A 16,268-nucleotide genomic window follows, 5' to 3' on the forward strand; every position below is an offset into this window, starting at 1 on the left:
CACTGCTGACCGCAAATCAAACGAAAAAGCAATCGTCAAAAAAGATACTTAGCATTGCTTCGACACTCAAGACGCGAACTTGTGAGAACACTAAGCATTCCACAGACARTCAACTTGAACCAACTCCAATCCTCATAGAAGACCGAAGATTCAACAACTCCGGAGTAAAGAAATCATCAGTGTTAGCGATGGCTTCCGTGCTTGGTATCACTCTTCAATCATTATCATCCCAGCAATACCCCAGCTAACTAAGTATCCTCAGACCTCCTGCACATGGCTATCGCTCAGCACAACCTCTGTCGATCCACCAGCTCTCTAATCGCCTACCTGACTTTTCTCAACAAGCTCAACATCAACGAGCATGGTGCTCTGAAGTGCCGATTCCAAACTTGCAACGCAGCCGTCGTTCACAGTGAGAAGACCTGGATCACCGCAATTTCGGAAGGCTGTCTCCTGGCTGATCAAGCATCTCGCATGGGCTGGACGGAATATCAGCCATATATGGGATGGTTGGGTTGCTATGGTGAGTGCCAGAAGCATGCATCTGAGTATAGTGCTCAGGCTGGATGAAAGGTTTATCGTCGGTGCGGCTCCGCAGACCGCAGATTTTGGGTGTATGATCTGAAGCTATTTCGCAGTTGGGGACAGACCCGTTGCGATAGGTTGGTCCATTTGTTCGAGGTGAATCGATCAAGCGGTGTTTTCTGCCAGTGGAAGGAATTGCCGTTTGTTGAACACTACATTCAATCACTGCTGGCAGGCGTTTGGGCCTGTCAATGTGGCGGATGCCCATCACCACATAACGCGGAGACCTGCAGCTACTGCCGGAAACCTGCGCTTCAGAGAAAATTTGGCCTTGCATACCACCTCCGAGGGGCCACAGGAGCTCCCTACATAGATTAATGGCTGGGCATCGTCTCGGCTCGGTGGTGGAGCATATATCCTTGGCGGGTGACATCAACAGAATCCTTCGGCACAAACACGACTCTTGCCTGCAGAGATAAAAGCCATGGTTGCTGGATGATTGCTCATATTCAAGACGTCAGCATTGAAGAGCAACAATAAATCAAAAAACCGGGCCATGGAATCTCCAAAATCTAAGCAGCAAGCTGTGAAAAGAAGTCCTTCGCCGGATCGGGAACCACCAACATACTTCGATTCGGAACCCAGCAGTCAACCGCCTTCATACGGGAAGATTGCTGGTAAACGCACGCCGCAACGCTACACAGAGCCGGCATCAGCAGCAAGTATCGCGGCTGTATTGGGACCACCACCAGATGCCGGACCGAAGCGAACGTGGGGCGATAGATGGAGAGACCTCAAGTCTGGCAACAATTATGGGGGAAAGGACAATTCAAAGACTATTTCGATGGAGTCTTCATCCAAGTGGAATTCTCAGGGAGTCATCCTTGGGGATCCCAAGAAGTGGAAGAAGTGATGATTATGTAAATAGAGGAGAATTTCTTCTTCATTTCTTTGCGTGAAGCTGGCATAAAGTTGCATTGCAAGACTCGAGGAACATTTCTATAGAGACTAAGGTATTGATCAATTGCATCTCGTTCTTCCCTGTTTCATGCGCAAGCCTTGCACGATGACGAATCAACCGGCTTACCACACCACAACACGAACGTCTTGTCATGGGAATCTCCGTCCCAATGCATCAACCTCTCCATCACTGATTCTTGATACGAAACCGGTAGACCACATGACATCGATGTCCCTCCCACCTCTCGTCATCTTCGCGAATACATCAAGAAATTTCTCCCAAGAATGGCCACTCAGCCCTTTCGATATCGAACAWTCTTCGAAATAGCCGCCATCTCAATCCTTCTCTACATCTTCCTTGGCTCCCCAACAAAAGAGGTCGAAGACGAGTCATCCCGAGTGGCACCTTCAAAGGCAAAAGTCGGCAAGCTTGTCTATCCTTCCAAAGATCTACAATGTCCTCGACACGACTACGCAGTCAAGATCTTCTCCGCGACTCCACTGGTGATGCATATTGAAAGCTTCCTCAGCGAAAACGAGGCAGATCATCTGATTAAATTGAGGTTCATCTTTCATCCCCTGCATTTTGTGTCGCCACTAATCAACCTCGCAGCGAAAACAAATGGAACATCTCCACAGTCTCAAACAAGGGCATCGAAGGTATAGACAATACCGTTCGCAAGTCTGAAAAGGCGGGCATCGAACGAGACAATATCGTTCAATGCATTGAATCCCGAGCATTGGAGTTCCAAGGTTGGCCAAAAGATACTTTCATCGAAAAGCTCTGGACGCAAAGATATAACGTGTCGGGCCACTACTCTCTACACTACGATTGGGGTAGCGCCAACAAAGACTCAAGACGAGCGAGTAGCTTCATGGTCTACTTGCAAGATACTTGCGAGGGCGGCGGAACTCATTTCCCACGATTGCCCAGACCTGCGGAGAAGAAATGGTGCAATGTCATTGAGTGCGGATCAGAGGACGATGTTTCTAATATGGGAGTGACCTTTAAGCCTAAGAAGGGAGCTGCGGTATTCTGGATGAACTTTGATGCGGATGGAAGGGGTTACAAAGAGACCATACATGCTGGCATGCCTGTCACATCTGGACAGAAGATTGGTCTCAACATTTGGAGTTGGTATCAAGCAGGGCATCGTATGACTCCAGGTGATGGGGAATAGTTGGCTCTGCCGATCCGTTAGTTGGTACTTCTTCCCACAAACCTGAGCGTACCTCTTAACACCATCTCTTGAATCCACAATGGCGTATGAAAGAGGCGGTTGTGCTAGCCTTATTGATCACAGGATATAAAGATACACGCTCTCAAGCTATAGCACCAACATGATCTATCGATGACCCAAACTCCACGCTTTGCCGCTTCAATCACAATACAAGCCGTCCAGGCTGCTCCTCAAGAGCCAGCTTCATCCGCTCCAGATACGCGGCAGCACGCTCCTCCTCGCCGGTCTTTGCAACAACGGAGAAGATGTTGTCGCTGGTGGAAATGCCAGAGACATTGGCGGCATCAGGTTTCGGCGCTCGGGCCTTGGCTGGCTTGCTGGCTAGTATATCGATGATGTCCTGCTTCTTTGAAGGACGATGCGAGACGGCCATAGGCGCCACTGACAGTCCGGTAATGTTTGGGAAGAAGCTGCCCTTGCTGCTGTGGGCGACCTTGTCAAGTCCTAGTACGGCATTGAACAGCTCGTCCGAGGTGGGCTGGCGGGACTTGTTTAGAGGCAGCTGGTCATTCGCTAGCTCAGAAGCGCGAGCAATAAATGTGGAGAGAGGGAGGAAGATTCCCAGAGTTTCCTGTACACGCTTTTGAGTCGCAATCACAGATGTAAGGCTGATTGGCATGGCAATCTCGGTCTCCTGAGGCAGCTCGGGTTCAGCAGCCTTCTCGGCTTGCTTATTTTCAGGTTTGGCCTCTGCTTTCTTCGCGAGTTGGATATTCGACAGGTCGAGATGTGAAAGCTTATCAAGACGAGCGGACGCCTGTGCAGGTGCATCTTTATTAATTTTTCCGAGATAGGCCAGGACATCGCCCTTGAGCAGCCTACCGCCTGGTCCTGTAGACGGAATACTGTTCGCATCTGCTGCGGAAAGGCCGTTGTGGTGTAGGAGATGCTCCACTGATGGATATAGGGGATACTTTTGCTTGTTCGGCTTGCCGCTCTGTTTCGATGTTCCAGAGGTTGTAGAAGATTTCTGTGGCTTCGTATCGGACTGCTGAGCTGGCTCAGGAGCGCTCTCAGCCTTGCTTTCCTCTTTCTTCGGCGCGGGCTTCTCCGACTTTGTGGATTTCTGCTCATCTGCAGGCATCTCCAAGCTGCTAATATCGTCGCCGGGCTCTGCTGTGACGCCTATCCGCTCTCCAACCTGCACACCCTTTGACCCGTCTCCCTTGACAATTTTCATGAGAATTCCATCATCCTGAGCCTCGACATCCATGGTCGCCTTGTCTGTTTCGATTTCCAAAATGACATCTCCGGCGGAGAATGAATCGCCCTCTTTGAGTTTCCAGCTCGCGATGCTTCCTTCGGTCATGGTAGGGGAGAGGGCAGGCATTGTGTAGTTCTGAGCAGCCCGGTCCTGCGCAGAGGCTTGGAAACCTGTGATTCCGGTCAATTCTGCAAGGCAATACTCCCGCTGAAGCAGTGTGCACTGCGCTGAGCTTACCTCTCCGCGAGACGTATCGGGGAGCATATCTGCTAGCGAACCGAGCAGACAGGCGTGCTGTGTTTGCGACTCCAGCCATTGCTTCCACTGCCTTTCAACTGCGAGTGGTCGTGAGGATGGAAAGTGACAGCAGCTCAGGAAAAGGTGGGCTGTCGTTGAGAACAAATTGGCCGAACTGCCTCCGACGGGAGCTGGAACGCCCCGATGATGCAGCACGCGTCTTCTTCACGTGGAAGTTGAAACACTAATGTTAACTTCAATTACATTCGTTTCGAGTCCATCATCTCCTCACCAAGACGGATCTCCATCGTCAGAATGTCGAATGCCACGCGGCTATTGCTACGGCTGCCTCCTGGCTTGCGACAACACATCCTCGAGCCATCCCGATCTGCATTGAGATTTCGTGTCACGGCCCAAAGAACATATGCACAAAAGGGCAGACATTTGCCACCACCGCCAAAACCATATGGACTCTCCCAGGCTGCGGTCGAAGTCCCCGCCGCCAATAAAAAACCCAGCCCGCCGGAGCCAGCAAAGTTTGGCAAACCACCACCGATTGTGATTCCAGGCGAGAAACAGATGCGAGATGCTAAGCAAAATGTCGTTCTACTTTACACGGMCCCTAGTCATGGGGTTTTCTATGTCGTATCGTATCTTGCGGGTGGTCTTTTCATTATAGGTGCATATTCATACTCGGAGTTGATATTGAAGGACAGCCCGGATGGCTCTAAACCGCCATGGTGAGGACCAACAGGCATAAGAGCTCTACCCAAGATAACGCTGACGTTTCATCCTAGGTGGAAGAAGGCAATCGGCGCAATCTCTGCACTCGCTGCAGCCTCCTTTGGGACAATGTTCCTCCTTGGACCCTTCGGATTGATCAAGTCGATTGCCATTGTGACTGCTGAAGCCAATATTGCCAATGCTACGTCCAAATACACCCGTGGACCGCGCTCATTACGCATCGAAGTCAAGCGGAAGCTYCCTTTCCTGAAGCCTGACATCCTTGAAACAAACATTACGAATGTCGCCCTGGACAGGCGAGTACCGATCGCCCTACAGGATCTGAAATTTCACTCCATACCCATGGCTTCCTCTGAATCCTGGACCGCGGATTATTTCAAGGGTGCTGCTGAGCCAACACGGAGCAGTGGTGTCACTGCGGCTGTCAAAGGGATTTGGCCTGCCACCATCCGAGAAGTGCGACGCATGTTTCTCCGGGATCAGATAGCGCGCGTAAAGGTCAAGGGCAACGGCAGCTTCAAACTTGACCTGCAAGGGTGCAGGATGCTAGAGGGTGGACAGGCCCTGGATAGGGTGCTTGCGGAGGACATACTGTTGCAGAAATCGCCGGTACTCTGGTTGATGGATTTGCTCAGAGGGTGAGGTTGAATACAGACTACATGCTTTCATAAGATGTACATTGCCGCTTCAGGGCTTAGTATGCGGAATAAAAACAGTGCTAGATGGCGGAACCGTGAAGGTCAGTTCGATCATCATGAGAGGATTAAAATAGACAAAATGTAGCTGCTCAAGCATTATGTTATGAATACTTGCCCGTGTCGCATTCGACCCCGGAAACAGCCGGGTGTATGATTCAACCATGAAGTCGCCGAAGCCCTAATCGGATCGACATCTCAAAAGTGCTTCATCACGAAGAAATGTCGCGGTCTTCGCGTTTGACAAGTCCCAATGCTTCTTCGCCTGCAACCTACGGCATTGCGGGCGCCTCTGGATGGTGGATCAATATGCTTCAGTTGCGCAAAGAGGCTGGCTCGCCTGAGCACACCACACAAACGGCCATTCACGCGGGCTGTCCGAACGAGCCAGGTCGCAGTGTCGAGAGATGAAGAGGTGGACAAGAGATTCTTCTGGGCGAATGCCTTCCAATCACGAAAAGAGGGGGGCTCGAAAATACTGTCGCAAGTCTCTTCCTCAGGCGGAGGAGTAGCTGAAGGAACACGACAAGCACATACCGTTCCACAGGATCCAACAACACCACAGGGGAACACTGATCCCACAAATCAGGAGCCGCCACATCGACGACGAAAGCGACTAAAAGCCGCAGCTGCATTACTCGACACAGCTGGCGAGCCACAACTACCTCCAGATGCATCTTCCATACTTTCCCGAGACGCAGAGGCCGCGCCGGCCAAGTCATTACGACGGATCTTTTCTACTTACCTAGSCCTGACGAAACCGCGTCTGGCCTTTTTGATTGTCCTCACGACCACCGCATCCTACTCGATCTATCCCGTCCCAGCACTACTCAGCACTTCCGTAACCGACGCGCCCTCTCTCAGCACGCTCACCCTTGCTTTCCTCACCAGCGGGACCTTTGCATGCATTGCGTCTGCAAACACCTTGAATATGCTCTTTGAGCCACAGCACGATGCGAAGATGATTCGGACGCGTAATAGGCCGTTGGTGCGTGGTCTGATCAGCAAGCGGGCTGCGCTGCTATTTGCCATTGCAACTGGGATAGTCGGCACCGGAGTGTTGTGGTATGGAGTCAACCCCACGACAGCGATCTTGGGAGCTAGCAATATTGCACTGTACGCTGTCGCCTACACATTCTCAAAGAGGATGCATCCGGTGAACACCTGGGTGGGAGCAATCGTGGGCGGAATACCACCTCTCATGGGCTGGTGTGCTGCAGCCAGTCAATACAGCACGATGAATGCCAYACARACCAGCTTGACGTCAATCTGGGCCGAGTCCAAGGAACTGCTCTTTACGGAACAAGCCATTGGAGGATGGCTGCTTGCAGCGATGCTGTTTTCATGGCAATTCCCTCATTTCTTCGCCTTGTCGTATGGTGTTAGGCAGGAGTATGCTGGAGCAGGATACAAGATGCTGACATCGACAAACATGCCAATGGCATGCCGCGTGTCATTGAGGTACAGCTTTGCCATGTTCCCGATCTGTGCCGCATTGAGCTGGTACCACGTTACAGATCCAGCATTCATAGCTACGAGCAGTGTGGCGAACGCGTGGATGTTKAGGGAGGCCATCAGAATGTGGAGGTTCAACGGTGAGAAGGGATCCTCGCGGGCCCTCTTCTGGGCGAGTGTCTGGCAGCTACCCATTGTTCTGGTATTAGCCATGGTGCAGAAGAAGGGTTTAGGGGCGAGACTATGGGCCAGTATCTTCGGCGAACCCGATCTAGAAGATGAAGAGTGGGAAGAGGAGAGGATGTAGCATATGTACAATTATGAACTCTTGACATGTGAATTGACGCAACCACCTGGTTGGACATGGGCCATTCTCGTCAGGTGACGATCTCTGATGCAGCGTCCGTGGTGGATGTGACAAGCTGCTTGGTCATGGTCAGTACAGTACTGCGGAGTAGGGTCCTTGATCGATTGTTTTGCGGAAGGTGGCGTTCAGCTGTTGCATGGTCGCGTACACTGATTTGCTGGTCGAGCCAAGGCAGCTCCACATAAGTTACGTGGTCAGCTTGGGCTCTTCAATCTTGGTGCTTTTGAAGGTCTGGTTGACGCATGAGATGCAAGGTTCTCCCTTGCAACTCACGACCTACTGAGATCCGCGTGAGTTGAGTCAGACTGTCTCGTGATCGCGTTGCGTTCGTGGCCGCCCGCTGTACTGCTCTTAAAGTAAATGTTTGTACATGCCCAGCCGTCAATAATGTTGACGGCTCTGTCGCGTGGAGTTGTTCTATGCCGATCTACAAGTAGTCTAGAACGGAAGCCGTGCACGCCTGCCTTATGAGCCGCATATGACCCATGGTTTCTCGAAGACACACCATCTCAGTGCAACCACCCTCGCTCCCGCTACATTCGCTGTCCCCATCATCACCACTGCACCGAGCCCCGCGTGCAATCCACCCCGCACACTCTGGCCCGACGACAACGACGCGACACGCCCGCCCCGTCCCCGCCGCAACGTCATCATCGGCGGAGGAGCCATCAGCTTCATGCCGCAGCATTAGCTACGCCGACTGCCCAAGCGCACTGCCTAGCCTACCTGGCGAGGCTGTTCCGACCTCCCTAAAACCCGACCATATTTCCGACCATTGCGCGCAGCCGCGATCACAATAACTAACCGCATCCTTATCTGCAAATCCCCCGCACATCCGCCATCGGTGCAGCCACGTCGCCAACATGGGCAACCAGCAATCAAAGGACAAGGACGGCAGGGTCAGTAGCAATGGCTCTTCAACTCCTACAGGTCCCAGCCTGGACTCCTACCCGTCCTTCAGCAAGTCGGACACCAAAGAATCATCGCGCTCTTTCAGAACCGCGTTGCGGACCATGCCCAAAATCCCGGGAAAGAGCTCATCAGACAGTCCACGAGCGTCGAGCACACACCTAGCTGGGGACCCATCCACAACGAGTGTGGACAAGAGTGACTCGGTCTCTGTCAAGTCGGCTGCCAGCGGAAAGTCGTCGCAGAAGCATTCGCGAGGACCGGCTTCAATCTCAGAGTCACACCGTGCAAGTCTTGCTGAGGAGGGCGAGCAGCAGCCGCCACCTTCACCGACCATGTCAAGCTCTGTTGGCGCTGGGCACAGCGACATGGCGGAGGCACAGCGCAGCGGAGAGGTCGACGCCATTTCCGACGCCCCTCCACAGGGCAACACATACCACATGGCACAGAACAAGGAACCAACGGGATCTATTCTGGTGAGGAAGGCTTCATCGGGTAGCCCAACCGCTGGATCCGCCAGCGCAGGTGCACTCAGCATCGCAGAACTTCCATCATCCCTTGGATCGATGGACATTGGCGCGCTGAAGACTGCCGATTTGGACGAGTTCATCAGGCGGCTTGTAGATGCAGCTTACTCTGGAAAGATCACCAAGACAGTATGCCTTAAGAACGCCGAGATCACAGCAATCTGTAACGCTGCCCGGGAACTGTTCTTGTCTCAGCCGGCATTGCTCGAGCTTTCGCCGCCGGTCAAGGTTGTTGGCGACGTGCACGGCCAGTATGCGGATCTGATCCGCATGTTCGAGATGTGTGGTTGGCCTCCTGACAGCAACTACCTCTTCCTTGGCGACTATGTCGATCGTGGCAAGCAGAGCTTGGAGACCATTCTTCTGTTGCTGTGCTTCAAGCTGCGATACCCGGAGAACTTCTTTCTGTTGCGAGGCAACCACGAATGCGCCAACGTCACACGAGTATACGGCTTCTACGACGAGTGCAAGAGGAGGTGCAATGTCAAGGTGTGGAAGACTTTTGTCGACACCTTCAACACTTTGCCGATTGCGGCCATTGTGGCTGGCAAGATCTTCTGCGTGCACGGCGGTCTATCCCCATCGCTGACTCACATGGACGACATTCGAAACATCGCCCGTCCTACAGACGTTCCGGACTATGGGCTCCTGAACGATTTACTGTGGTCGGATCCGTCGGACATGGACTCGGATTGGGAAGCCAACGAAAGAGGCGTGAGCTATTGCTTTGGAAAGAAGGTCATTATGGAGTTTTTGCAGAAGCATGATTTCGATTTGGTGTGCCGAGCGCACATGGTCGTTGAAGATGGATATGAATTTTTCAACGACAGGATTCTGGTTACCGTCTTCTCGGCACCAAATGTAAGTCGAACGTGATTGTGGGTCAATTGGAACTGCTGACATGTCGTGTAGTACTGCGGCGAATTTGATAACTGGGGAGCTGTCATGAGCGTCTCGGGCGAACTGCTGTGCTCATTCGAATTGCTAAAGCCGCTAGACTCCAGCGCGCTCAAGAGTCACATCAAGAAAGGACGAAACAAACGGCAAAGCATGTTGAACAGCCCGGTATGTGGTGTTGATGAGCTATGACTTCTGAGAGGCGTGGCGTACTGACAAACTTCCAGCCAGCGAACCAATTCCCACAGAGCTACTAGCTTCAGTTCGTGGACATGGCGCGGTAAATCAATATGCGACGTCGTCTTCTTGCTGCAACAGCCAGTCGAATCAGCAGGTGTGGCCCAACGGTTAGTACACTCACATCCGCGCGTCTTGCAATGCCCCAGAGTGTGTGACAGGGAGAGGTTACTTTTTGAAAGGATCGGGGCAATGCGAAATTGGAACACGGCAGCAGCAGTAATGACGTATTGTCGCCATCGGCTCGAGGGAGTAGTGCTACCGTTACACCACGCATGGATTGGCGGTCAGTATGAACATGGCAATGGGCGGGATATTGTTCTTGTCGCAGCGCCATCGAGCCACATTTCAGTCGAGGATGGAGAAGAGCCTTGCTTGTCTGGAGGAAGTTCGGGAACAGCATGGCGTTATCGGGGGAAGGCAAGCTTGAGGACCATGTTCTCCCGTACTTGCACGGCTGACTCCCAGCAGACCTCATTTCCAGCCGCGAGTATCGGTCATGAGGTGGCACGGAATCGAAGAGCCACAGCGGCGTTTTCGGTCTTTTTTTTGACATTGTCATCTGCGTTCGAATGGATGAACGAATGGGTATACATATCGGTCTACTGGTGTTGGTGGCTTCTAATGGGCCAGTCACGAGGGTCTGCTCAGACTTCGATAGGGGTGGCTGTCATGTTGCTTAATCTTCACTTTGCTGCGGAATCTTCACGACTCACCATCGATGTAATGTGAGCATGGTCAAGGCAATTCACGCCTGTTTGAGGGTGTGCAGATGAAATAATGACCTCGCATCACGAGCTTTGGATCTTCACATGTCAAAACTTTGTTCGTCTACTCGGGCTACCATACATTGAACCAACACCAATTGTAGACCGCCATTGGCCTTGATCTTGGCGATCGGTGATGTTCATACACGTGAATATGCGAGGAAGATCGCACAGTCTGACCAAAAACTGCGAACACGCATACAAGTCACAGCAGGAGGGAAACCACGATAAAGAACCTCGTCATATTCACAGACTTCTCCTCTCGAAGCCATAAACCATGGTATGTACACCATCCCCGGTAAAACGCTCAAAGCGAACGGACCCAGCAGCAATTCCTCCCAGGTCATCCTTCCCCTTCCTAGATGCGAGAACGCTTGCAATGTGGTATAGAACTCCCATGATACTCAGATAAAAGAAAAAGAGAAACTTCATTCACAATTGTTAACGAAGGGATATCTCCCACGAGCGCAGCGACCAGACAGACCCATTCCTTTGGAAACAAAGTCTGTGAATAGTGCCGTGGTTCACGGCGGCGCTGTATTCGAGCTCGCAGAGATGGGATGGATGAAGAGGGATAAAATTTCCTCCCCTCAAAGGGAGAGAATGTGCTCTCCCTTTCCGTGGTAGCGTTGCATTTCCAGGCCGACTTCTCTCATTCGTTCGGCTCCTCTGCCAGGCTTGACTTTGTATGCCTTTTCGCCTTTTGCGGCGGCTTTGGCGCAAGCTTTCTGGTAGAGCTTCTCTTTCCTACGCTGCCGCTTCTTCTCGAGGCCTTTGAAGATGTCGATGGCGCCACGTTTGGGAAGATCTCCCGAGGCAGCGGCAGCGACTGCATCCGAGTCCTCTTCCTCATCGGGACGTAATGCGTGTGGCATTCTCAAAGTGAAACCACCGCCACGAGGGAGCGATGCCGTGTGAGTGAGCTGAGGACGACTGGCAAGTACATGTGGCATGCTGACATTCGCGTCGGACGTGTAAGGCGATGATCGGCGTGTGTTTGGTGGGGAAGTGAATCGCATGCCCGGGGTCAGTGGAGACCTCTCACGCTGCACGGCGCCAAAGAGCAAAGGTGGCGAGCGACCAGTCAGGTTCCTCCTCGTAGCTTTGGGGGCTGGCGAGTGCCTTGGAATAGTCGACTGCCTCTTCAAAGCCGGGGCCGGAGACCGGTGACGAGCAGGAGGTGGAGGTGATCGGTGACGAGTCGGAGGTGGTGGAGAGCGAGCAGTACCTTGTCTCTTCAAAGCCGGAACAGGCGACCGATGGCGAGCAGGTGGTGGTGGAGATCGAGCAGTGCCTTGTCTCTTCAGACCTGGAGCCGGAGAGCGGCGGCGAGCGGGCGGCGGCGGAGAACGGTGAACAATGCTCCTTCGCCGGGCAGTGCAATCTCCATCGAGCTCGTCGATGTTGCCATGCATGAGGGTCTCATGATCACTGTCATCTGGATCCTCAAGATCCTCATCATCCTCTTCATCCATGTCAGGATCTGAAGTTGGAAATGTAGGATCAATGTCCTGTGGTCTAGCCTTGTGCTTGGCAGCTTCACGCTGTTTAATGTGATTGAGATATGCTTGCTCCAGAGGGCGGTCTTCGTCCAGTGTCCCACACACAAAGTCCGTCGAATCCGGAAGGTCCATGGCCTCTTTCCGGGGATGAATGGGCATGTTGTGTTGGCGGGACTTGCGCTCCGGTCTAGGCCGTATCATCCTCGGCGGCTCTACATTCCCAGGGCTGGTAGATTCAATAGAAGAAGGAGATCCYTCCCTTTCTGGCCGCGTGATGGTCATTCTATCCATGTGCTGCTCGATAGATGTGGCGGCGGTTGAGAGTCCTCCCGGTCTCCACCATTCCTCATCGCTGCCCTCGCCCTCCGACTCGGATTCAGCGAAACCTTCCTCATCATCCGTGTGGAATCCTTCATCCGATTCCTCGTCAAGGTCATCATCATCTTCTTCGTCGTCGAGCTCAGCCTCGTCTTCCAATTCATCCTCATCTTCCTCTTCCTCCACGGCTTCCTCCTCCACCTCTTCACATGCTTTACGCAGAACAATTTCCTTCTGAAGCGTGTCGTTGATGGTCAGACGACTCCGATGGCAGGTAGACTCCAGGACCCACTCCTCTGGCTCGTCATCGCTTGAAGCGAACTCGTGAAAGCGCGTAGCTTCGGTGCTACGATCCGAGTCATTGGACATCTTCCGGGTGAGTGTTGGGCGTGGAGTCGTAGGTGCAGAGTCCACGCTGGGGAGAATAGGAGACTTTCTGGCGTTCTTCGGCGAGACGTGGGTGACGGTGCTGTCGGAACCACGGTGAACTTTTGTGACTTCAGCTCGGGCAGAAGACTTTCGCTCCGGCGGTGATGGGCTCATCGTACGCCTTGAAACGTTCGCCGGTCTCTCCACTTTCTTCTCGGATCCCGGTCTGGTCGGACAAGCAAATTTGAGCATGCACTTGCGCTTGGGTGGAGAGGCAGCTGGAGTCTCCGCTTCCTTGGGTGGTGCCGGTGCAGGAACCGGAGGGGGAGTATTCTTATTACCGCATGCGAAGCTAATGCAACGTTTGCGTCCCAACCCTTCTTCCACATTCTTCTCCTCGGGAGCAGCACCTTGATCCTTTGCAAGTCCCACAATCGTGGGCTCTTTGGTCAATGGCTTCTCAGAGATGAAGCGAGGAATGGCGGATGTGATTGCGGTGGGTGAAAGCGGAGGGCTGACAGCAGGACTGGCGACGCTATGGCCGTCATCGCTGGTCAGTTCTGCCGTGGACGCAATGCTCGGATTGCTCCATGTCGACTGTGTACTCAGCGTCCTCGGGGGTGGGCTGTGTGTGCGCTTGTTCTCCTCCTCATCGGTGTGATCGGTTTCGGAGTGCAGCTGGCGTGTCAAGAGGGATTCTCTGCGGTTGGAGATGGCAGGGTTGGCCTTGCCGAATGCCGGCTGGAACTTGGGAGGCATCCATGAAGTGTGCTCTTTTCGTTCGTCGGGCGGCTCGTCGACTTCTGCGAGAAGTTCTTCTGTGTAGTCCATATCGGCAGTGGCGGCTGGTGGCGCCCGGGGTGTCACCTTGCGAAAGTCCATGTCGACGGGTCGAGTTCGTTGTTGTCGTCGTCGTCGAATGGGTGGGAGGGTTCCTCTCTATCGGAGGGTGGTGACTCGATTGTGAGGTGGTAACTCAGCGCTCAGCTGTCGATGCTGCGGTGAAGAGCGCGAGCAGGCTGACCCGAGGTGGGCCGCTTGTGCTATAACAATCTCGAAAAACACATAATGTCTAATTGAAGATGATGTCGGTCGCGGGTGCAGATGTCAACACGGATGCTGGAGGCGGCGACTTGAAACGTTGGTCAGCGGACGCGGATGCTAGATGCTTGCTGCGAATCCGGCTGCGTACATGCTTGAATTGGGGCTGTGGATGGTCGCAGGGAATGGAAGTTTCTATTCAACGACCCTTCTTTGCACTTGGCGGTGATGACCGAATGCGATGAGTAAGGTGGGCTGTGTAGGTGGGTTGGGTTCGCCTCGTCGAAGGTGGTGGAGCGAAGGATGGATGATGAACAAACAAAACAGTATTATTGCCGCCGCCGGGGAGAGAGGCTGCCTACACAACAGCACGTTCCCCGGGTGTCTGTCAGCGGCAGACGGGATGATGAAGGAGAAATTGCGCGCGGGAAGCGTGTTGTGGGCGAGGGAGATGAGCGATTAGGCGTCTCGAGGTCCGCCGGGCGGGACTTGCCCGAGTTGATGAAGGATTTCTCGGGAATACGAAACGATGCGGGCGGGCGGGCGGGCTAGCGTTGATGATACATTAATCCACAACACACACACACACATGCACACGCACACGGAGCCGGCTCTTGCGCTTTTTTCTTGGGTGGACCGTGGACGCACTGCAGTGCAGTCCCACTTGTCCTACAACTCCAGAATAATAATGTGCTGCAACAGGCACAGCAGCACTCGGCGCGCCTTTGTGGTGAGATGGACCGCTAATTTCCTCCCAAGCACAAGCACAAGCAGTGGCCACAAACAAGCTGGAACGCTTCGACTCCCGTTCGCCCAGCCCGCCCACACTTTATTAATATTGACTCAATGACGTCGATTGGTCAACTTGGACGTCTATTCGAATCCCATGTGTACACATGTAACTGGAGGGAGTCCTTCGGATGCGGCGCGACAACCACAGGAATGCATGCAGCTTTGACAGTTGTCCGCGTCGACGGCACGAACTCAGTCTGCCAATCCTGCTGCATGAAACAATGCATGCAAGCTGTAGTTCTAGTTCTAGTCTGCATCAGTGCAGGTGGCCACGTTCGTTCGTGGGGACAAAGCAGCTCCATTCCATCTGCCGCCGCTTCTCATGCCCGTGAGGCATTTTCAGCTCGGGGCTACCTTAGTCTCGCGCCTACGCGGATGCTGCCCACGGCGAGCGACGACTGCAGTCTGCAGGCCAGCTCCTCGTTGCGAAACCTGCCTGTCGCTCTTCGGCTCCACCTAACTTAGGCCCACCCTCCAGAAATCGTCACATGCCCGCCGCTTGCGAGCTGCAGTCGTGAGATTTCCTGCACCAAGCCTGCACTTTTGGCCGTGGTTGACCGCGCGGTCATCCTCACCGACATGCCACAGCTCATCAGCCGGACATTTCCCTCTCAAGCGCCTGCGTACAGTGCTCCCACGATCGAACTTCTCAAACCGCGGCGCTGGCGAACAATTCCCGATGATCGTGGCAAGTCGCCGTGTGGTTGGGTGACATCCCACGAAATGGCTGCGTACCATCATCCTTTCGCTCGCTCGCTCGAGCTATCATCAGTCATGCACCATTGGACTTGACAGGTACATGTGCGATACCCACGTCGGAGGCTTCACGGGCCCTCGTCGTCCCTTTCCGCGCCAAACACCCCTCCGGCAAATCCCTTTCTTTCTTCTGCGCTTGCGAGGATGGCGCGATGCGATGTGCTCGCAGCTCCATAAACTTGGCTTCTCTTGGCCGTCTCACCACACCCGCAGTACCAAGATTTGATAAACAGAGATCCACTGTGGCCATTTGGATTGCTCTGGGCTGTAAGCCACTTGCAACAGACTTCACCTTCGTTCACGCCAGGTAAGACGAGGCTCTTCTAGCCTCCAACACGCTTCCCCTCTCGAACCTCTCGATCCTGAATGGAGGTCACGGCAAACGGCATAACTTTCACGTGGCCGGGTCTCACACCCACACAATCAACGCATGCATCCCACCTCGCGTGCCGGATATCCACACCCACAGGAGAATATCTRCCAGTAGTCCACACAAATCGTGCGATAGGGTTCAGCCATCCTACTCGCCTTCACCGCCGGCTCCAATCACTTCGCCCTTTATGATTCTGACGCGAGCTTAAGCGTGCCAAGCTTACGCCATCTGCGACGCGCATGAGCCCTTCCAATCAACGCCATCTGGTCTGGCATCTACCCCGGACATCATCAACACTTCGGATTCCAACAGGCTGCCGCATCGAGGCACTCGAGCAAGTCCCTTGGACGAT

The 16,268-nt window shown here is 53.6% G+C and overlaps 7 protein-coding genes; 5 read left to right on the forward strand and 2 right to left on the reverse strand.

The window, feature by feature from the left end:
- Positions 1-188: 188 nt before the first annotated feature.
- RCC_08180 (uncharacterized protein) lies at positions 189-570 on the forward strand (the record flags this gene model as incomplete). XM_023773432.1 has 2 exons in its annotated part: positions 189-204; positions 263-570. 2 exons carry the CDS (start codon positions 189-191, stop codon positions 568-570), a joined length of 324 nt encoding a protein of 107 aa, XP_023629200.1.
- A 1,200-nt stretch (positions 571-1,770) lies between these two features.
- Positions 1,771-2,666, forward strand: RCC_08181 (related to oxidoreductase, 2OG-Fe(II) oxygenase family family; the record flags this gene model as incomplete). XM_023773433.1 has 2 exons in its annotated part: positions 1,771-2,048; positions 2,099-2,666. The coding sequence occupies 2 exons, from the start codon at positions 1,771-1,773 to the stop codon at positions 2,664-2,666; spliced, it is 846 nt and encodes a 281-aa protein (XP_023629201.1).
- Positions 2,667-2,868: 202 nt separating this feature from the next.
- RCC_08182 (related to pyruvate dehydrogenase complex protein X precursor, dihydrolipoamide acetyltransferase comp) lies at positions 2,869-4,246 on the reverse strand (the record flags this gene model as incomplete). XM_023773434.1 has 2 exons in its annotated part: positions 2,869-4,100; positions 4,168-4,246. 2 exons carry the CDS (start codon positions 4,244-4,246, stop codon positions 2,869-2,871), a joined length of 1,311 nt encoding a protein of 436 aa, XP_023629202.1.
- Positions 4,247-4,482: 236 nt separating this feature from the next.
- Positions 4,483-5,553, forward strand: RCC_08183 (uncharacterized protein; the record flags this gene model as incomplete). XM_023773435.1 has 2 exons in its annotated part: positions 4,483-4,907; positions 4,965-5,553. The coding sequence occupies 2 exons, from the start codon at positions 4,483-4,485 to the stop codon at positions 5,551-5,553; spliced, it is 1,014 nt and encodes a 337-aa protein (XP_023629203.1).
- Positions 5,554-5,859: 306 nt separating this feature from the next.
- On the forward strand, positions 5,860-7,368 carry RCC_08184 (related to Protoheme IX farnesyltransferase, mitochondrial; the record flags this gene model as incomplete). Its single annotated transcript, XM_023773436.1, has 1 exon — positions 5,860-7,368. The coding sequence occupies one exon, from the start codon at positions 5,860-5,862 to the stop codon at positions 7,366-7,368; it is 1,509 nt and encodes a 502-aa protein (XP_023629204.1).
- A 923-nt stretch (positions 7,369-8,291) lies between these two features.
- On the forward strand, positions 8,292-10,018 carry RCC_08185 (probable serine/threonine protein phosphatase-z-like; the record flags this gene model as incomplete). XM_023773437.1 has 3 exons in its annotated part: positions 8,292-9,725; positions 9,777-9,929; positions 9,989-10,018. The coding sequence occupies 3 exons, from the start codon at positions 8,292-8,294 to the stop codon at positions 10,016-10,018; spliced, it is 1,617 nt and encodes a 538-aa protein (XP_023629205.1).
- A 1,337-nt stretch (positions 10,019-11,355) lies between these two features.
- On the reverse strand, positions 11,356-13,836 carry RCC_08186 (uncharacterized protein; the record flags this gene model as incomplete). The annotated part of the gene is made up of 1 exon (XM_023773438.1): positions 11,356-13,836. The coding sequence occupies one exon, from the start codon at positions 13,834-13,836 to the stop codon at positions 11,356-11,358; it is 2,481 nt and encodes an 826-aa protein (XP_023629206.1).
- Positions 13,837-16,268: the final 2,432 nt, after the last annotated feature.

This window comes from Ramularia collo-cygni, assembly GCF_900074925.1.
Source record: "Ramularia collo-cygni strain URUG2 genome assembly, contig: RCC_scaffold13, whole genome shotgun sequence".
Lineage (NCBI taxonomy): Eukaryota > Fungi > Ascomycota > Dothideomycetes > Mycosphaerellales > Mycosphaerellaceae > Ramularia > Ramularia collo-cygni.